At 41.3% G+C, this 21,382-nt stretch overlaps 3 protein-coding genes across 5 annotated transcripts in view; all 3 read right to left on the minus strand.

Annotated features, from left to right (window-relative positions):
• ptpdc1b (protein tyrosine phosphatase domain containing 1b) overlaps positions 1-6,920 on the minus strand; it is an 11,142-nt gene extending 4,222 nt beyond the window's left edge. Inside the window, exons 1-6 of the mRNA XM_027163593.2 lie at positions 6,473-6,920; positions 5,638-5,809; positions 2,157-2,237; positions 1,950-2,068; positions 542-679; positions 1-470 (exon numbers count right to left, since the gene is read on the minus strand). The exon at positions 1-470 is cut by the window's left edge and continues 570 nt beyond it. Coding sequence (XP_027019394.2) covers positions 1-470; positions 542-679; positions 1,950-2,068; positions 2,157-2,237; positions 5,638-5,809; positions 6,473-6,482 — 990 coding nt within the window. The 5' untranslated portion in view covers positions 6,483-6,920. The remainder of the gene's footprint in view (positions 471-541; positions 680-1,949; positions 2,069-2,156; positions 2,238-5,637; positions 5,810-6,472) is intronic.
• A 2,071-nt stretch (positions 6,921-8,991) lies between these two features.
• LOC125140092 (androgen-dependent TFPI-regulating protein-like) lies at positions 8,992-13,257 on the minus strand. Of its 2 annotated transcripts, none has more exons than XM_047807473.1 (6): positions 13,047-13,257; positions 11,617-11,757; positions 11,432-11,533; positions 9,929-10,044; positions 9,639-9,799; positions 8,992-9,405 (listed from the first exon to the last, which is right to left on the minus strand). In XM_047807473.1, exons 1-6 carry the CDS (start codon positions 13,221-13,223, stop codon positions 9,380-9,382), a joined length of 723 nt encoding a protein of 240 aa, XP_047663429.1. In that variant the 5' UTR covers positions 13,224-13,257; the 3' UTR covers positions 8,992-9,379. The 2 variants fall into 2 exon arrangements, with proteins under 2 accessions (XP_047663429.1, XP_047663428.1); XM_047807472.1 differs by having other exon boundaries at positions 8,998-9,397.
• A 2,854-nt stretch (positions 13,258-16,111) lies between these two features.
• LOC113653778 (androgen-dependent TFPI-regulating protein-like) lies at positions 16,112-20,974 on the minus strand. Of its 2 annotated transcripts, none has more exons than XM_047807475.1 (6): positions 20,756-20,974; positions 18,741-18,881; positions 18,556-18,657; positions 17,041-17,156; positions 16,751-16,911; positions 16,112-16,509 (listed from the first exon to the last, which is right to left on the minus strand). In XM_047807475.1, exons 1-6 carry the CDS (start codon positions 20,930-20,932, stop codon positions 16,379-16,381), a joined length of 828 nt encoding a protein of 275 aa, XP_047663431.1. In that variant the 5' UTR covers positions 20,933-20,974; the 3' UTR covers positions 16,112-16,378. The 2 variants fall into 2 exon arrangements, with proteins under 2 accessions (XP_047663431.1, XP_027019397.1); XM_027163596.2 differs by having other exon boundaries at positions 16,112-16,517; positions 20,756-20,971.
• Between the last annotated feature and the right edge of the window lie 408 nt (positions 20,975-21,382).

Consider the following 21,382-nt stretch of genomic DNA (forward strand, 5'->3'; position numbering starts at 1 on the left):
AGGAGTCGCAAATGGACCAGGAAGTCGAGGCAGATTGAAATTAACCGCTCCTACCATGATGATCTGAGGTTCTGATCTGCTATTAAAGCAAACTGAGCTCTCGTCATCATATATGACATCTGGAACCTCTAGAACATCCTCCTCGATGACCTGCCGGTTCTCTACAATGTCCAGCAAGAGCTTGCAGATGAGTCGCACAATTTTTGGTATGTATCTCAACTGGCGAGCTTCATCTCCGTGCAGGATGCGTTTCTGACGAATCAGGAACTGGGGAAGCGTGACGGGATTGGCTCTCGGGTCAGCGTGAGCAAACACACTCCTCAGAGGAATCAAGAACTTTGCGAAATTCCGAACACACACCAGTTGTCGTCTGGTCCGGATGGTGTTCGGTCGTTTGGATCGCACCATTAAAATGGCCTGGTTGGCGGTCACGCGTGAAGTGAACACCAGGAAGCAGGCGAGTAAGACACCTGTGGAAACACTTACGTTGTTTAAAACAATCACATGAAAACATCAAGAACACGTTAGAACTGTAAAATACCGGTTCGTCCGAGTCCAGCGTGACAGTGAACGGCGATTTTCCCCTCATGCATGGCAAAGCACATGACTTTCACCATGTCCAGGATGGCAGTGAGGGAGGACACGCCGTAGTCTGTCCATCCAAAGTTGTAAAAATAAACTGCAACAAGTCATGGAGCAGAAGTGTTAGTGGTACTGAAGCATCAAAGGCATCAAGATGCTGAACCACCAGCTCTAATAAATCCCCCAAACCCCAGCGGTGAGTGAGGAACCTGGGAGGAACAACATGAATGGGGGGGAGAAGTAGAGAGAGAGAGATGAGAGAAGAGAGAGTAGGAGAGAGAGATAGATAGGACGAGAGAGAGATGGAGGCTAGAGAAGATAGAGAGAGGATAGAGGGAGAGATAGGAGATAGAGGGTATATGGAGTAGATAGAGAGATAGATAGAGATAGAGGATGGAGAGATAGGATGAGATAGATAGATAGAGAGGGAGAGAGAGATAGTAGATAGTAAGAGAGGAGATGAGAGATCTAGTATCGAGAGATATATATAGTGGAAGAGAGAGAGGGAAGATGAGATTGATATATGTGTATATAATATAGATATATTTATATGTGTATGTATATATATGTATATATGATATTATATACTATATATATATTTATATATATATATATTATTCTATTGTTAATATATATATAATAATATATTATATCTATATATATATATTTAGTTATATATTATATCTATATATATGTATATATGTGTGTGTGTGCTATTAGTGTATATATATATGTTATATTATTGTATTATATTATATATATGTCTATATTATGTACTATATATATGTATATATGTCTTTTGATAGTAAGAGATCTCTATCTCCCCCCTACAGATCTCTATCTACCATCTTACTATCATCCCGCCCGTCTCTCTCTCTCTGTCTGTCTCTCCCTCTCTCTCTCTCTCTATCTCTCTCTCTCTCTCTCTCTCTCTCTCTCTCTCAATCACACTGGCTAATCGTGGGTGTCTGAAAGTTCATACAGAAAGTGAAAACTAGTTTACAACCTTCTTGACAAACGTAGTAAAGAATTGCTATTATTCATAAAGGAAGAAACACAAGAAACAGACCACAAGAGCCAAACTACCCCAGACCCCAGTAGGTCGGTGCTTAGGGAGAGATTAGTGAAGGTAAAGCACAAGTACTGCTTAGTTTTTGAGGAATTCTGATGTTGAGGGTCTGAAATTTGGAGTGAACTGTCATTTATAGTTCCAGATCTCCAAGAAGAACATTTGTGAAACCAGATGATTACAGTCTATTACTACTGACATGAATTCACACAAGTTCTCCACCTTCTGCGTTCCTTTTTGTCAAACCCATGGCTCTATCAGACTCATGTGTGATGTCACTTTAAAATTCTTCACTCACTGCCAGCCTCCATGAAGGTCTCAGGCAGGTAGGTGAAGCCACTCTCTGGCTCTAACGGGTTCCCACAGTCAGCATGTTCGCCCGGTCGCTGCAGGTTAATGACTGTCCTCAACCCACCTCTTAAAGGGCACAGACACAGTTAATGACACTAAAGCAGGGAGAAAGGTTAAGAACAAAAGGAGCTGGAAATCGGCGACATTTAGTTACCTTTGGAATTGCTCAATGATGTTGTACCTCTTAAGTATTTCAGTAGAAGGTCGTGCCATGGCGAGTAAGTTGTCTGTGATCCTAAACATGCAAGAGGCAAATTTGTCAAAACTTCAGTCTTCAGATGGCTTTACACTGTGAACTGGTCATCACTCATCACTCAACTCTCATCACCCTACTCACTCATCACTATACCCTACTCACTCGTCACTATACCCTACTCACTCATCACTATACCCTACTCACTCATCACTATACCGTACTCACTCATCACTATACCCTACTCACTCATCACTATACCCTACTCACTCGTCACTATACCCTACTCACTCATCACCATACCCTACTCACTCATCACTATACCCTACTCACTCATCACTACACCCTACTCACTCATCACTATACCCTACTCACTCATCACTATACCCTACTCACTCATCACTATACCCTACTCACTCGTCACTATACCCTACTCACTCATCACCATACCCTACTCACTCATCACTATACCCTACTCACTCATCACTATACCCTACTCACTCATCACTATACCCTACTCACTCATCACTATACCCTACTCACTCATCACTATACCCTACTCACTCGTCACTATACCCTACTCACTCATCACTATACCCTACTCACTCATCACTATACCCTACTCACTCATCACTATACCCTACTCACTCGTCACTATACCCTACTCACTCATCACTATACCCTACTCACTCATCACTATACCCTACTCACTCATCACTATACCCTACTCACTCATCACTATACCCTACTCACTCATCACTATACCCTACTCACTCATCACTATACCCTACTCACTCATCACTAGACCCTACTCACTCATCACTATACCGTACTCACTCATCACTATACTGTATTCACTCATCACTATACCCTACTCACTCGTCACTATACCGTACTCACTCGTCACTATACCGTACTCACTCATCACTATACCGTACTCACTCATCACTATACCCTACTCACTCATCACTATACCGTACTCACTCATCACTATACCCTACTCACTCATCACTATACCCTACTCACTCATCACCCTACTCACTCATCACTATACCGTACTCACTCGTCACTATACCGTACTCACTCATCACTATACCCTACTCACTCGTCACTATACCGTACTCACTCGTCACTATACCGTACTCACTCATCACTATACCCTACTCACTCATCACTATACCCTACTCACTCATCACTATACCCTACTCACTCATCACTATACCCTACTCACTCATCACTATACTGTATTCACTCATCACTATACCCTACTCACTCGTCACTATACCGTACTCACTCGTCACTATACCGTACTCACTCATCACTATACCCTACTCACTCATCACTATACCCTACTCACTCATCACTATACCGTACTCACTCGTCACTATACCCTACTCACTCATCACCATACCCTACTCACTCGTCACTATACCCTACTCACTCATCACTATACCCTACTCACTCATCACTATACCCTACTCACTCATCACTATACCCTACTCACTCATCACTATACTGTATTCACTCATCACTATACCCTACTCACTCGTCACTATACCGTACTCACTCGTCACTATACCGTACTCACTCATCACTATACCCTACTCACTCATCACTATACCCTACTCACTCATCACTATACCGTACTCACTCGTCACTATACCCTACTCACTCATCACCATACCCTACTCACTCGTCACTATACCCTACTCACTCATCACTATACCCTACTCACTCATCACTATACCCTACTCACTCGTCACTATACCGTACTCACTCGTCACTATACCGTACTCACTCATCACTATACCCTACTCACTCATCACTATACCCTACTCACTCATCACTATACCGTACTCACTCGTCACTATACCCTACTCACTCATCACCATACCCTACTCACTCGTCACTATACCCTACTCACTCATCACTATACCCTACTCACTCATCACTATACCCTACTCACTCATCACTATACCCTACTCACTCATCACTATACTGTATTCACTCATCACTATACCCTACTCACTCGTCACTATACCCTACTCACTCATCACTATACTGTATTCACTCATCACTATACCCTACTCACTCATCACTATACCCTACTCACTCGTCACTATACCCTACTCACTCGTCACTATACCCTACTCACTCGTCACTATACCCTACTCACTCATCACTATACCCTACTCACTCATCACTATACCCTACTCACTCATCACTATACCCTACTCACTCATCACTATACCCTACTCACTCATCACCATACCCTACTCACTCGTCACTATACCGTACTCACTCATCACTATACCCTAATCACCCATCACTATACCCTACTCACTCATCACTATACCCTACTCACTCATCACCCTACTGACTCATCACTATACCCTACTCACTCATCACTATACCCTACTCACTCATCACTATACCCTAATCACCCATCACTATACCCTACTCACTCATCACTATACCCTACTCACTCATCACTATACCCTACTCACTCATCACTATGCGTTAATCACTCATCACTATACCCTACTCACTCATCACTATACCCTACTCACTCATCACTATACCCTACTCACTCATCACTATACCCTACTCACTCATCACTATGCGTTAATCACTCATCACTATACCCTACTCACTCATCACTATACGTTAATCACACGTCACTATACTCTATATACTACATGTGTGTAATAGTATACATGTGGAGTGCACATTTTACATTAATAAAATAAAAACTTTTCCCATTATTGGCTTTATATTGTTTTGGTAGATCATCTTCTTTTTTTGTTGCCATTAGAACAAAAGTGTCCCTCTGAGGGAGTGTCCCTATGTGGGAGTGTCCCTCTGAGGGAGTGTCCCTATGTGGGAGTGTCCCTCTGAGAGAGTGTCCCTATGTGGGATTGTCTCTCTGTGGGAGTGTCCCTATGTGGGAGTGTCCCTCTGAGAGAGTGTCCCTATGTGGGATTGTCTCTCTGTGGGAGTGTCCCTCTGAGGGAGTGTCCCTATGTGGGAGTGTCTCTCTGAGGGCGTGCCCCTCTGTGGGAGTGTCCCTCTGAGGGAGCGTCCCTCTGAGGGTGTGCCCCTCTGTGGGAGTGTCCCTCTGAGGGCGTGCCCCTCTGTGGGAGTGTCCCTATGTGGGAGTGTCCCTATGTGGGAGTGTCCCTCTGAGGGCGTGCCCCTCTGTGGGAGTGTCCCTATGTGGGAGTGTCCCTATGTGGGAGTGTCTCTCTGTGGGAGTGTCCCTCTGAGGGAGTGTCCCTATGTGGGAGTGTCTCTCTGAGGGCGTGCCCCTCTGTGGGAGTGTCCCTCTGAGGGCGTGCCCCTCTGTGGGAGTGTCCCTATGTGGGAGTGTCCCTATGTGGGAGTGTCCACATTATCATTCTACACTCAGTCGATGAACTACACTGTGCTTTATTTCAGGTACCAGGAGGAGTAGAGGCCTCTGATGGCCTGTTGGTCTTCACTCCAACGTGACGGGTCTTCGTACTTGCAGGCTCGGCCTCCACACCCGATGGAGCACTGCATGTGGGTGGGGATCATATAGTGTAGCATCTCTCCAACCACTGTGTACTTTGTTGTGGACATCATTAGTCTTACTGCGAAACAGGAAACCAGGAAAGTCACTAAACATGTTGAATGTTCATGTTTATTCTGTTCTCCAGGCCTACAGCTAAACATTGCTAGGAGTGTGGAACTATAACAGTGAGAGAACTCTAAGATCTTAGGTGAAGTTCTGGGTAGTTTCTGCTCTGTGTTGAACAGAAGAACCCTAGATCTATCATGGTTAGGGGTATTTGGAGCAGATGGAGAGGAATTTGTTTCGGTTAATCAGGAAGAAAGCAAAGTTTCAGGTCTTTCTCCCAAATTTCACTTATTTCTTGACTTAACCGTTTGTCTGTGTGGTTCCTCAATGGTTCTTTAGATGGTACCAGCTTTAGCTCCACTTGGTACTACTCTTCTAAAACAGAAGACCCCCTCCCTTCTTTAAAGGTTTAACATAGAATCTTTACAATTTTTCTTCAGACAGATGAAACCAAGAACACTTTTATAATTCCACTGTAGATTTAATTTTAAATTGTTTTCCTTCTACAATGATTCTACTTAAAAACATCTTCACTATAGAACTCTTAATGGTTCCCCTGTGGAATGACCTAAATATACTCATTTATAACTTTAATGAGTTTAGCTGGAACGATTTTTACATATTTAGGACAGAGAAGTTAGCAAGCAGATAAACGCTGTTATTATTAAAAACGTACCAGACTCCATGTTCTTCAGCAGGAAAAAAGCAGAAAGTGATTAAGACTGACTCCAACTTCCATTATAAGATCTGCAAATCAAAATATATTCACTGAAACATTAACATTAAACATTTAGACTAAAATGAATGCATTATATTTACAGTGGAGTTTATGAACCTGCGCGTTGGCGAGTGAGGAGATGTTGTGTATTACACCCACATGCATGCGATCAAATATTCTGCTGCTCTGTTCTTCTGCATCTGATTTAACGGCTTCAGAAAAGAAATAAGTTTTACCTGTAAAATCAGGGTGCAAGCTTTGGGTTTCTCAGACGTTCACAGGATCCTGGATGTTGAAGGTGAGTCAACGTCGCTCATGAAACCCAGATTTGTTCTGAGTGCTTCATCAGAACTGGTCAGATCATCGCCACACCTCGTTACTATCCTGAGTGAAGCCTTTATGTCGTTATTCAAAGGAAAAGTGCGATGTAAAAAAAAAAAGCAGTAGTACAAGAACAGATCATCAGTGTAGTGCTGGCTGAAGGTCGGGAGATAAACAAGGCCACTATTTCTGACTCCTCCTAGTTTAAGCCGCTAATCCACTTATTTCTGAGACAGCATGAGTAAGTCACCCATCACACAGACCTCAGCACTGATCCCAGCCTTCTACTGTCTTAATTTCATTTGATTTAAACTTATATTAAACTCAGAAATGCTTTTACTGTGTTAATCAACCTTCAGATCAAATCAGTTCAAATTATTATGAATTCTGGACTCTGATTGGTCAGAAGGTCCTGGATCAGTTCCTGTAACATTCATTCATTCATTTCCTACCGCTTATCCAAACTTCTCGGGTCATGGGGAGCCTGTGCCTATCTCAGGCGTCATCGGGCATCGAGGCAGGATACACCCTGGACGGAGTGCCAACCCATCACAGGGCACACACACACTCTCATTCACTCACACACACACACACTACGGACAATTTCCCAGAGATGCCAATCAACCTACCATGCATGTCTTTGGACCGGGGGAGGAAACCGGAGTACCCGGAGGAAACCCCCGAGGCACGGGGAGAACATGCAAACTCCACACACACAAGGTGGAGGTGGGAATCGAACCCCGACCCTGGAGGTGTGAGGCGAACGTGCTAACCACTAAGCCCCCGTGTTCCCCTCCTGTAACATCAGCTCTGTTATTAGTTTCAATAGTAACAGGTCAGTTTTTCAAATTTATACTTGAAACTTTTTTCTTTAACTTTGACACTTAATTCTCAAAATATTACCATTTTAGCATTTTACAATAAATATTGCAAGTTTATTCTCTTCAGAAAAGAATCCACAACTTTTATCTAAATAAAAGGTTTTCCCGAAATGCAGTTTTATTATTAGTAGTATTTAGTGTTAAAATACTAATAATAATAAAACTGCATTTCGGGAAAAACTTTTATTTAGACTCATCACTTGAATGAACCATAATGACACCCTGACAGAATATAATATATTATACATCTTTTATTAAAATCAGACTTCTTCACATCACATCGCATAAAAATCCAGCAAAGTTATTTTTACAATTCGTCATGTGGTTATTCGGTTTGTGTTAAAAATCTTGTAGATAATAAACAACTGGCCCCGACATCCCGCATTTAAGGTTTAAACACTATCACAGACATGAAAACGTTGAACAAGCTGCTTTTACACAAACTGCTTTTACACAAACTGCTTTTACACAAACTGCTTTTACACAAACTGCTTTTTCATTAAAGGTGCGGTCTCCGATTTTTGAGAAATGCTATAGAAAACTGAGTCAGGCTGAACAATAAACAAAAATCAAAACAAACGTGTAGCCAATGAGCAGAAAGGGGCGGGGCTTGTCGATATGGGTGGAGAGAGTGTTCAGTGCACATGTGTGACATTAGCATAAATGGGCGGGGCTTGTCAATATGGGTTGGGAGAGTGTTCAGTGCACATGTGTGACATTAGCAGAAAGCGGTTTTAACATCGACATGGAGGATAAAAACAAAGAAAGAAAGAGAAGAAAGACTTACGATAAGGACAAGAAGTAGGACGTGTTAATATAGGATCAGCTTTCCAGCGCTGGAGAGAACTGAAGGAGCAGGAAGTTGGCCACATATTCACAGGTTGGAGTTTCCCGAGTCAATAACTCCTGAGCTAAACGCTGTTACTACACAAATAACACCTCTTTTCTATCGTAGTAATGTAGAGAGGCAGCTACAACCGCGTTTTGTGTAGTAACAGCGTTTAGCTCAGGAGTTATCGACTCGGGAAACTCCGACCTGTGAATATGTGGCCGACTTTACTTAAGACGCCGAGGCGCTTTTTTCCTTCTCGATAGGTGAGTAACGTTGGTTTTGCTTTGTTACACAGAACTAATATATGCCTTTGTCCTTTACATCATTATGCTTGTGTGGCATTTTTGCTTGTTTGTTTATCTACAATCGTATTGTTCTTCCCTTCAGCTATGATAAAGACACGTTTCTTTCTGTTAGTCGCCTGGGTTACGTATGTATGTGTGGGCGGAGCTATCGATACAGGGGTGGGACCCGTTTGGGTTAGGGGCGTGTCTGTTTTGGTGATTTTATATGTCAACATTGGCTTTCAGACTACGGAGACCGCACCTTTAACCTTCAGCACACATTTTTTTATATCAGAATTCAGGAAAAAAGACGTTTAGTGAAAGCAGCTTTGAAAATTATATAAATGTGCAAATGATCCTTTTCTTTGACATAAACACTATAAACACAATACACTTAATGAATCGTCTGTGTGAATGTTTTGGACACAGTTTTACTATTTAATGTAAATCCCTTCTGCGGAAACGGCTGAACGTTCTCGGTGCTGGTGAAGGATCTGGTTCGGCCTTCTGTGGTCTGTAGATGTTCCATTCACATTTCTTTGGGTCTTCATTTCTTCTTCTTTTTCTGATTTTCTTTGAGAGAACAGATTGTGAGCGAGATGCTGTGGTATAAGTTCACATTTGGAAACAATATTCATACAAAATATATTGATCACACAGCAGCTCTGTCATTTCACACCACATGTCCCTCCTCACTGTATTTCTGACCAATCAATGAGAGATCTATATCACTATAATTTCAGCTCCACTGAATCAGACACAACATTACGCATGTGACGCCAAGAAGCATCACGGCGTCGTCTCACCTGTAGGGCCCCAGATCACACAGGTGAGTTTCTCTCCCAGCAGGTAAATAGGAGCCATGCAGAGAGACGCCATGCTGAGGAACACCACCAGGCCTGCAGGACTGAGGTGAGCCATGATGGGGTAAACCCAGATCCCTGATGCTTGACGCACCCATAACACCCTAAATTACACATAAACACACACTGCTAGAGACACGACACCAAAACATCAGCTCATACACATAAGGTGACGGCAGCTCTTCTCTATCGACAAACCACCCAAAAACCATATAACCTCACTACAACATTACCAGGCCAAGTAGAGAGACACGAAGAACGCCAGGGTCACGATTCCTTTGCATCGACTCGGGTGTTTGTGGCGTTGAAGACACATCTGCACCAGGAGCAGCGGCAGGATTACAGTGTGCTGAGGATGACAAGAACAAATAAGCGTGAGCAATAATAAACACAACATGATGCAAAGGCATTATTTTCTTTCTCAGGTCTTGAGGCATTTCTTTTCCATGTGCTGCCATAATTGTAATAAACACATTTCACTATGATTGCTGTAAAATGAAAGCATCCCTCACCCTTTGCCCTTCTAAAAAAGTCCCAATCAAAATGTAAAATGAAGCTTTTTTTCTCGAGTGAGTGTGTGAGTGTGTGAGTGAGTGTGTGTGTGTGTGTGTGTGGGGGGGGGGGCGCAAATTATCTGTGCATGTGGTAACACTCCTAATTTACCGCTTATTAAGAGTTAGTAAGGTAGTTATTAAGTTTAGGTATTGGGTACAGTTAAGAATGTAGAATAAGGTCATGCAGAATAAGGCATTAATATGTGCTTAATAACCACTAATAAACAGCCAATATTCTATTAATATTCATGCTAATGAGCAACTAGTTAAATGCCCCTAAAATAAAGTGTTACTGTGCATGTTATGGAAGAATGTAAGTACCTGCAGGGGGTTTGGCCTCAATGGCCTTCCAGTAAGCAGTGTGCTGTGTGCAAGTGACCGAGGAACTCAGGGTACAAATTCAACTTAAATCGCATTAAATCTTGATATTTTTAAACAAAATTATGCTGCAAGATTTTTTTTTAACTACATTTAAGTTCCTTGTTATAGTCAAGTCTGTATTTTTTTTATTCCCATATATTCCCGTTAATTCCCAGGGAAATTTTCCAGCTTTGAAAATTCCTGAAATTTTGCAACCCTAATTAAGACAGGACGGATTTTCCCCATTAAACACCACTGTATTGTCATTTATTCTGTGGCTCCTGTGTGTTGATTTAGACTCGTCTGCTGGTGAACTCCTGTTCATTAGAAATTCTGCTTTCTCCTAACACAGTCATTAAACACAGATTTTTGCACTAGTGATGTGCAGGTCGGGTTTTTATTTCCAACCCGCGTTTACATCCCGCTTTTATGAAAATATTGTCCCGCCCCAGATGCCCCAGATGCCCCGCAGTAAAGTGACAATTTCTTTACCCGCCCCAACACGACCCACGGGTCGCCCGTGGGTTATGAGACGACCCGCGCATCACTATTTTGCACCGTGATCTTAAGTTACTCCTTTGGTGTCCACATTTATACTGAACACTGTATAAGTAATACGTGTGTAAGTATTTATTAATAAATAAAATTGATATATTAGGAAATACTCAAATAATAGATTATTATTATTTTTATTATATAGTAATAATAATAATAATAATAATAATAATAATAATAATAATAATAATAATAATAATATCAGTTCAGTAATCAAGTGTAATGATCAGGAACAAACCCCAAACCTCAGGTGACGTCGACACTCACCAGAGCGTGATTGAGCCACGTAGGAATGACTTCGTCTAACGCCTTGGGGAAGACCAGCTCTCGGTCGTAGGAGTAAATGGACCAGAATGAAGAGAAGACAAACTGAAAAAAGTCAAACAGATTCAGAACAAACCTGTTTTCGGTTGCAGCCAACACACAAAACTTCATAAATCACAGACACTCACGGCTCCGAGCGGGAAAGCCAGAACGGTGAAGAAGAAATCCTGCACTGTGACGAGGAAGGAGGACAGGCTGCTTTCCCTCAGCAGGACCATGTGGAGTACATCAGTTACAAAACAGAGTCCAAAAAACACTGTCTGTATCACCTGCAGCACAAACAGGGTCCGAGTTAAACACCGTTAACTACACAGGGACATGAGCAGAGCAAAAGGCAGAGCAAAAGTTTGTGCCCCTCCGTCTGATTTAAACGTACTGTATAGTTAATCAGAACATCTTTCTGAATGCATTTAATGAGTGCCAACATACAACCTAACTATTAGGGCTCAAAAGTTTGTACTCCCTTTTACCTGCTCTAGTTAATTCATTGGAATTTGAGCCTTATTAAGGCCAAAAAGATTTCCACACCTTTTCAAGGCAGGGACTTCATTGTGTCCTGTGTATTTAATGTCTGTACTTCATGCAGTCTCGTGTACTATGCTTGTTACACGAACCAAGAATCTTCACTTCCTTCCTATTTACACAAGCGCTATAGAGGAACAACGATAAAAACAGCTCTGGCACATTCTCACAATCTCACGCAGAAACTGCTGACCTTAGAGAAATCTGGAGAAGCAAACAGACAGCTTAGGGAGAGATGGAGAGGAAAAAGACAAGAGCAAAGAGGAGAGGAAAAATAACTGGGTCTAAAAGTAAGGGAGGGAAAAAGGCTGGAGGTTAAATCTACACCTGGAGGTTCTGGAAGTGGGTCTGAGTTTATTTTTCTACAGTTTGTTACAGTTGTGTAAAGTTATTATCTTGGTAAATTAATGTCAACTGAATTTCTTCAAGTAAAGAACTAAATAATTTCAGGCTTCATAAAAAACAATATATTAATAACAATAATGTGCGTAAACTGTAAAAGGTTTGAGCTTCTGCGCTATAGAGACATACAATGTTGAATAAAGCTCCAAATATCCACATTCAGAAATATGCTCTAAAGGTAATAAGTAAGTAATAACTTGATAAATAATGATTTAAGAAGCGTTTTTTTTACAGTGATTAAACATGTTTGAACACAAGTATCTCTGCACACTAAGTGAACTACACGACTCACCGGTGATTCAGGACTCACCAGTAATTCAGGAGTCACCACTGATTCAGGACTCACCACTGATTCAGGACTCACCACTGATTCAGGACTCACCAATGATTCAGGAGTCACCACTAATTCAGGAGTCACCAGTGATTCAGGACTCACCACTGATTCAGGACTCACCACTGATTCAGGAGTCACCACTGATTCAGGAGTCACCACTGATTCAGGACTCACCACTGATTCAGGACTCACCACTGATTCAGGAGTCACCACTGATTCAGGAGTCACCACTTATTCAAAACTCACCACTGATTCAGGAGTCACCACTGATTCAGGAGTCACCACTGATTCAGGACTCACCAGGTTGATGAAGGTTAAATATTTCCACCGTCCTCCGTAAGTGAGCGCTCCCGGATGTCTCCCTGATCTCTCCACAGAGGTGTTAGCAGACAGAGTAAACATGTACCAGGCAAAAATCACCACATGTGCAAAGAAACATAACTTAGAGTTCACACCGGACCTTAAAGCAGAAGCCATGTTTCATTCTGAACGCAAAGTTCCGCATTACGTCATTAACGCTCAATAGAAACCCCGCCCCCTCGGAGAATGCTGCACTGTGATTGGTTGAGCCATGTAAATAAACATCACGACACGGAAGTATGATTCTACTTAAAAACATCTTCACTATAGAACTCTTAATGGTTCCCCTGTAGGATGACCTAAATATACTCATTTATAACTTTAATGAGTTTAGCTGGAACGATTTTTACATAATTAGGACAGAGAAGTTGAACAAATATGCAAATAAGATGTAAATGATCTCTGTTTCAGGCTTTAAGCAGATAAACGCTGTTATTATTAAAAACGTACCAGACTCCATGTTCTTCAGCAGGAAAAAAGCAGAAAGTGATTAAGACTGACTCCAACTTCCATTATAAGATCTGCAAATCAAAATATATTCACTGAAACATTAACATTAAACATTTAGACTAAAATGAATGCATTATATTTACAGTGGAGTTTATGAACCTGCGCGTTGGCGAGTGAGGAGATGTTGTGTATTACACCCACATGCATGCGATCAAATATTCTGCTGCTCTGTTCTTCTGCATCTGATTTAACGGCTTCAGAAAAGAAATAAGTTTTACCTGTAAAATCAGGGAGCGAGCTTTGGGTTTCTCAGACGTTCACAGGATCCTGGATGTTGAAGGTGAGTCAACGTCGCTCATGAAACCCAGATTTGTTCTGAGTGCTTCATCAGAACTGGTCAGATCATCGCCACACCTCGTTACTATCCTGAGTGAAGCCTTTATGTCGTTATTCAAAGGAAAAGTGCGATGTAAAAAAAAAGCAGTAATACAAGAACAGATCATCAGTGTAGCGCTGGCTGAAGGTCGGGAGATAAACAAGGCCACTATTTCTGACTCCTCCTAGTTTAAGCCGCTAATCCACTTATTTCTGAGACAGCATGAGTAAGTCACCCATCACACAGACCTCAGCACTGATCCCAGCCTTCTACTGTCTTAATTTCATTTGATTTAAACTTATATTAAACTCAGAAATGCTTTTACTGTGTTAATCAACCTTCAGATCAAATCAGTTCAAATTATTATGAATTCTGGACTCTGATTGGTCAGAAGGTCCTGGATCAGTTCCTGTAACATTCATTCATTCATTTCCTACCGCTTATCCAAACTTCTCGGGTCACGGGGAGCCTGTGCCTATCTCAGGCGTCATCGGGCATCGAGGCAGGATACACCCTGGACGGAGTGCCAACCCTCACAGGGCACACACACACTCTCATTCACTCACACACACACACACACACACTCACACACACACACACACTCTCATTCACTCACACACTACGGACAATTTTCCAGAGATGCCAATCAACCTACCATGCATGTCTTTGGACCGGGGGAGGAAACCGGAGTACCCGAAAGAAACCCCCGAGGCACGGGGAGAACATGCAAACTCCACACACACAAGGCGGAGGTGGGAATTGAACCCCCAACCCTGGAGGTGTGAGGCGAACGTGCTAACCATGTGCTAAAACGTGCTAATAGTAACAGCTTTTCAAATTTATACTTGAAACTTTTTTCTTTAACTTTGACACTTAATTCTCAAAATATTACCATTTTAGCATTTTACAATAAATATTGCAAGTTTATTCTCTTCAGAAAAGAATCCACAACTTTTATCTAAATAAAAGGTTTTCCCGAAATGCAGTTTTATTATTAGTAGTATTTAGTGTTAAAATACTAATAATAACAAAACTGCATTTCGGGAAAAACTTTTATTTAGACTCATCACTTGAATGAACCATAATGACACCCTGACAGAATATAATATATTATACATCTTTTATTAAAATCAGACTTCTTCACATCACATCGCATAAAAATCCAGCAAAGTTATTTTTACAATTCGTCATGTGGTTATTCGGTTTGTGTTAAAAATCTTGTAGATAATAAACAACTGGCCCCGACATCCCGCATTTAAGGTTTAAACACTATCACAGACATGAAAACGTTGAACAAACTGCTTTTACACAAACTGCTTTTACACAAACTGCTTTTACACAAACTGCTTTTACACAAACTGCTTTTACACAAACTGCTTTTACACAAACTGCTTTTTCATTAAAGGTGCGGTCTCCGATTTTTGAGAAATGCTATAGAAAACTGAGTCAGGCTGAACAATAAACAAAAATCAAAACAAACGTGTAGCCAATGAGCAGAAAGGGGCGGGGCTTGTCGATATGGGTGGAGAGAGTGTTCAGTGCACATGTGTGACATTAGCATAAATGGGCGGGGCTTGTCAATATGGGTTGGGAGAGTGTTCAGTGCACATGTGTGACATTAGCAGAAAGCGGTTTTAACATCGACATGGAGGATAAAAACAAAGAAAGAGAAGAAAGACTTACGATAAGGACAAGAAGTAGGACGTGTTAATATAGGATCAGCTTTCCAGCGCTGGAGAGAACTGAAGGAGCAGGAAGTTGGCCACATATTCACAGGTTGGAGTTTCCCGAGTCAATAACTCCTGAGCTAAACGCTGTTACTACACAAATAACACCTCTTTTCTATCGTAGTGATGTAGAGAGGCAGCTACAACCGCGTTTTGTGTAGTAACAGCGTTTAGCTCAGGAGTTATCGACTCGGGAAACTCCCACCTGTGAATATGTGGCCGACTTTACTTAAGACGCCGAGGCGCTTTTTTCCTTCTCGATAGGTGAGTAACGTTGGTTTTGCTTTGTTACACAGAACTAATATATGCCTTTGTCCTTTACATCATTATGCTTGTGTGGCATTTTTGCTTGTTTGTTTATCTACAATCGTATTGTTCTTCCCTTCAGCTATGATAAAGACACGTTTCTTTCTGTTAGTCGCCTGGGTTACGTATGTATGTATGGGCGGAGCTATCGATACAGGGGTGGGACCCGTTCGGGTTAGGGGCGTGTCTGTTTTGGTGATTTTATATGTCAACATTGGCTTTCAGACTACGGAGACCGCACCTTTAACCTTCAGCACACATTTTTTTATATCAGAATTCAGGAAAAAAGACGTTTAGTGAAAGCAGCTTTGAAAATTATATAAATGTGCAAATGATCCTGTTCTTCGACATAAACACTATAAACACAATACACTTAATGAATCGTCTGTGTGAATGTTTTGGACACAGTTTTACTATTTAATGTAAATCCCTTCTGCGGAAACGGCTGAACGTTCTCGGTGCTGGTGAAGGATCTGGTTCGGCCTTCTGTGGTCTGTAGATGTTCCATTCACATTTCTTTGGGTCTTCATTTCTTCTTCTTTTTCTGATTTTCTTTGAGAGAACAGATTGTGAGCGAGATGCTGTGGTATAAGTTCACATTTGGAAACAATATTCATACAAAATATATTGATCACACAGCAGCTCTGTCATTTCACACCACATGTCCCTCCTCACTGTATTTCTGACCAATCAATGAGAGATCTATATCACTATAATTTCAGCTCCACTGAATCAGACACAACATTACGCATGTGACGCCAAGAAGCATCACGGCGTCGTCTCACCTGTAGGGCCCCAGATCACACAGGTGAGTTTCTCTCCCAGCAGGTAAATAGGAGCCATGCAGAGAGACGCCATGCTGAGGAACACCACCAGGCCTGCAGGACTGAGGTGAGCCATGATGGGGTAAACCCAGATCCCTGATGCTTGACGCACCCATAACACCCTAAATTACACATAAACACACACTGCTAGAGACACGACACCAAAACATCAGCTCATACACATAAGGTGACGGCAGCTCTTCTCTATCGACAAACCACCCAAAAACCATATAACCTCACTACAACATTACCAGGCCAAGTAGAGAGACACGAAGAACGCCAGGGTCACGATTCCTTTGCATCGACTCGGGTGTTTGTGGCGTTGAAGACACATCTGCACCAGGAGCAGCGGCAGGATTACAGTGTGCTGAGGATGACAAGAACAAATAAGCGTGAGCAATAATAAACACAACATGATGCAAAGGCATTATTTTCTTTCTCAGGTCTTGAGGCATTTCTTTTCCATGTGCTGCCATAATTGTAATAAACACATTTCACTATGATTGCTGTAAAATGAAAGCATCCCTCACCCTTTGCCCTTCTAAAAAAAGTCCCAATCAAAATGTAAAATGAAGCTTTTTTTCTCGAGTGAGTGTGTGAGTGTGTGAGTGAGTGTGTGTGGGTGGGTGGGGGGCGCAAATTATCTGTGCATGTGGTAACACTCCTAATTTACCGCTTATTAAGAGTTAGTAAGGTAGTTATTAAGTTTAGGTATTGGGTACAGTTAAGAATGTAGAATAAGGTCATGCAGAATAAGGCATTAATATGTGCTTAATAACCACTAATAAATAGCCAATATTCTATTAATATTCATGCTAATGAGCAACTAGTTAAATGCCCCTAAAATAAAGTGTTACTGTGCATGTTATGGAAGAATGTAAGTACCTGCAGGGGGTTTGGACTCAATGGCCTTCCAGTAAGCAGTGTGCTGTGTGCAAGTGACCGAGGAACTCAGGGTACAAATTCAACTTAAATCGCATTAAATCTTGATATTTTTAAACAAAATTATGCTGCAAGATTTTTTTTAACTACATTTAAGTTCCTTGTTATAGTCAAGTCTGTATTTTTTTTATTCCCATATATTCCCGTTAATTCCCAGGGAAATTTTCCAGCTTTGAAAATTCCTGAAATTTTGCACCCCTAATTAAGACAGGACGGATTTTCCCCATTAAACACCACTGTATTGTCATTTATTCTGTGGCTCCTGTGTGTTGATTTAGACTCGTCTGCTGGTGAACTCCTGTTCATTAGAAATTCTGCTTTCTCCTAACACAGTCATTAAACACAGATTTTTGCACTAGTGATGCGCAGGTCGGGTTTTTATTTCCAACCCGCGTTTACATCCCGCTTTTATGAAATTATTGTCCCGCCCCAGATGCCCCAGATGCCCCGCAGTAAAGTGACAATTTCTTTACCCGCCCCAACACGACCCACGGGTCGCCCGTGGGTTATGAGACGACCCGCGCATCACTATTTTGCACCGTGATCTTAAGTTACTCCTTTGGTGTCCACATTTATACTGAACACTGTATAAGTAATACGTGTGTAAGTATTTATTAATAAATAAAATTGATATATTAGGAAATACTCAAATAATAGATTATTATTATTATTTTTATTATATAGTAATAATAATAATAATAATAATAATAATAATAATAATAATAATAATAATAATAATAATAATAATAATAATAATATCAGTTCAGTAATCAAGTGTAATGATCAGGAACAAACCCCAAACCTCAGGTGACGTCGACACTCACCAGAGCGTGATTGAGCCACGTAGGAATGACTTCATCTAAAGCCTTGGGGAAGACCAGCTCTCGGTCGTAGGAGTAAATGGACCAGAATGAAGAGAAGACAAACTGAAAAAAGTCAAACAGATTCAGAACAAACCTGTTTTCGGTTGCAGCCAACACACAAAACTTCATAAATCACAGACACTCACGGCTCCGAGCGGGAAAGCCAGAACGGTGAAGAAGAAATCCTGCACTGTGACAAGGAAGGAGGACAGGCTGCTTTCCCTCAGCAGGACCATGTGGAGTACATCAGTTACAAAACAGAGTCCAAAAAACACTGTCTGTATCACCTGCAGCACAAACAGGGTCCGAGTTAAACACCGTTAACTACACAGGGACATAACAGGCAGAGCAAAAGTTTGTGCCCCTCCGTCTGATTTAAACATACTGTATAGTTAATCAGAACATCTTTCTGAATGCATTTAATGAGTGCCAACATACAACCTAACTATTAGGGCTCAAAAGTTTGTACTCCCTTTTACCTGCTCTAGTTAATTTATTGGAATTTGAGCCTTATTAAGGCCAAAAAGATTTCCACACCTTTTCAAGGCAGGGACTTAATTGTGTCCTGTGTATTTAATGTCTGTACTTCATGCAGTCTCGTGTACTATGCGTGTTACACGAACCAAGAAACTTCACTTCCTTCCTATTTACACAAGCGCTATAGAGGAACAACGATAAAAACAGCTCTGGCACATTCTCACAATCTCACGCAGAAACTGCTGACCTTAGAGAAATCTGGAGAAGCAAACAGACAGCTTAGGGAGAGATGGAGAGGAAAAAGACAAGAGCAAAGAGGAGAGGAAAAATAACTGGGTCTAAAAGTAAGGGAGGGAAAAAGGCTGGGAAAGCAAATTAAATCTACATCTGGAGGTTCTGGAAGTGGGTCTGAGTTTAATATGTATTTTCTACATTTTTCTCTCTCATTCATCTCATCTCACTCATTATCTACCGCTTATCCGAACTTCTCGGGTCACGGGGAGCCTGTGCCTATTCCAGGCGTCATCGGGCATCGAGGCAGGATACACCCTGGACGGAGTGCCAACCCATCGGAGTGCCAACCACACACACACACACTCTCATTCACTCACACACTATGGACAATTTTCCAGAGATGCCAATCAACCTACCATGCATGTCTTTGGACCGGGGAGGAAACCGGAGTACCCGGAGGAAACCCCCGAGGCACGGGGAGAACATGCAAACTCCACACACACAAGGCGGAGGTGGGAATCGAACCCCCGACCCTGGAGGTGTGAGGCAAAAGTGCTAACCACTAAGCCACCGTGCCCCCCTCTACATTTTTCTGATAACTGAATTTCTTCAATTAAAGAACTAAATAATTTCAGGCTTCATAAAAAAAAAATAAAATAAAAAGATATTAATAACAATAATGTGCATAATCTTTTAATAACCTGTAAAAGGTTTGAGCTTCTCTGTTATTGTAACGTATAATGTTGAATAAAGCTCCACTTATTCATATATCTCCACACCCAGTTACACACACACACACACACACACACACACACACACACACACACACACACACACGTTTTGTTTTGTTGGTCTTTGCATTTGTATTTTGCAATTGTCTGTTTGCATAAAAAAAGTTAAAAAAAAAAAAAAAAGAATAAAAAAAGAATAAAGCTCCAAATATCCACATTCAGAAATATGCTCTAAAGGTAATAAGTAAGTAATAACTTGATAAATAATGATTTAAGAAGCGTTTTTTTTACAGTGATTAAACATGTTTGAACACAAGTATCTCTGCACACTAAGTGAACTACATGCTCCACTGAACTGGCTCCGATTCAGGACTCACCACTGATTCAGGACTCACCACTGATTCAGGACTCATCACTTATTCAGGACTCACCACTGATTCAGGACTCATCACTGATTCAGGAGTCACCACTGATTCAAGACTCACCACTGATTCAGGACTCACCACTAATTCAAGACTCGCCACTGATTCAGGACTCACCACTGATTCAGGACTCACCACTGATTCAGGACTCACCACTGATTCAGGAGTCACCACTGATTCAGGACTCACCACTGATTCAAGACTCACCACTGATTCAGGAGTCACCACTGATTCAGGAGTCACCACTTATTCAAGACTCACCACTGATTCAGGAGTCACCACTGATTCAGGACTCACCAGGTTGATGAAGGTTAAATATTTCCACCGTCCTCCGTAAGTGAGCGCTCCCGGATGTCTCCCTGATCTCTCCACAGAGGTGTTAGCAGACAGAGTAAACATGTACCAGGCAAAAATCACCACATGTGCAAAGAAACATAACTTAGAGTTCACACCGGACCTTAAAGCAGAAGCCATGTTTCATTCTGAACGCAAAGTTCCGCATTACGTCATTAACGCTCAATAGAAGCCCCGCCCCCTCAGGGAATGCTGCACTGTGATTGGTAGAGCCATGTAAATAAACATCACGACACGGAAGTAGCGGCTTTATTACGGTACAAACAAAAGTGCAATAAACGTTCAAAACATTCATATTAAAACATTTAAAACATATAAAACATTCAACATTCATATTAAAACATATAAAACATTCATATTATTGAATATGTGGTTCAAATTATAATTTATAATGTTATATGATTCCGTAAATATGAAGGCAATAAAATATCTATATTTATTTTATTTTGTAATAAATAAATGAAAATAAAATAAAATGGGGAATTGTGTTTGGTAAGGATCACTGACAGCAATTTAATTAAATACAAAGTATTTGTTTAATTTCCATTTATTAATTTGTGTGTGTGTGTG

The sequence above is a fragment of the Tachysurus fulvidraco genome, chromosome 23 (assembly GCF_022655615.1).
Source record: "Tachysurus fulvidraco isolate hzauxx_2018 chromosome 23, HZAU_PFXX_2.0, whole genome shotgun sequence".
Classification (NCBI taxonomy): Eukaryota; Metazoa; Chordata; class Actinopteri; order Siluriformes; family Bagridae; genus Tachysurus; species Tachysurus fulvidraco.

Coding starts and splice junctions, on each gene's coding strand:
- LOC125140092 (XM_047807472.1), bottom strand. CDS start 13,223: ATGGCTTCTGCTTTAAGGTCCGGTGTGAACTCTAAGTTATGTTTCTTT. Junction 11,758..13,046: donor ATTTAACCTTCATCAACCTG/GTGAGTCCTGAA, acceptor TTTGTGCTGCAG/GTGATACAGACAGTGTTTTT. Junction 9,398..9,638: donor TGTGATCTGGGGCCCTACAG/GTGAGACGACGC, acceptor AAAGAAAATCAG/AAAAAGAAGAAGAAATGAAG.
- LOC113653778 (XM_047807475.1), bottom strand. CDS start 20,932: ATGGCTTCTGCTTTAAGGTCCGGTGTGAACTCTAAGTTATGTTTCTTT. Junction 18,658..18,740: donor TGGCTTTCCCGCTCGGAGCC/GTGAGTGTCTGT, acceptor GACTTTTTTCAG/TTTGTCTTCTCTTCATTCTG. Junction 16,912..17,040: donor GTGTCTCTCTACTTGGCCTG/GTAATGTTGTAG, acceptor TGTGTAATTTAG/GGTGTTATGGGTGCGTCAAG.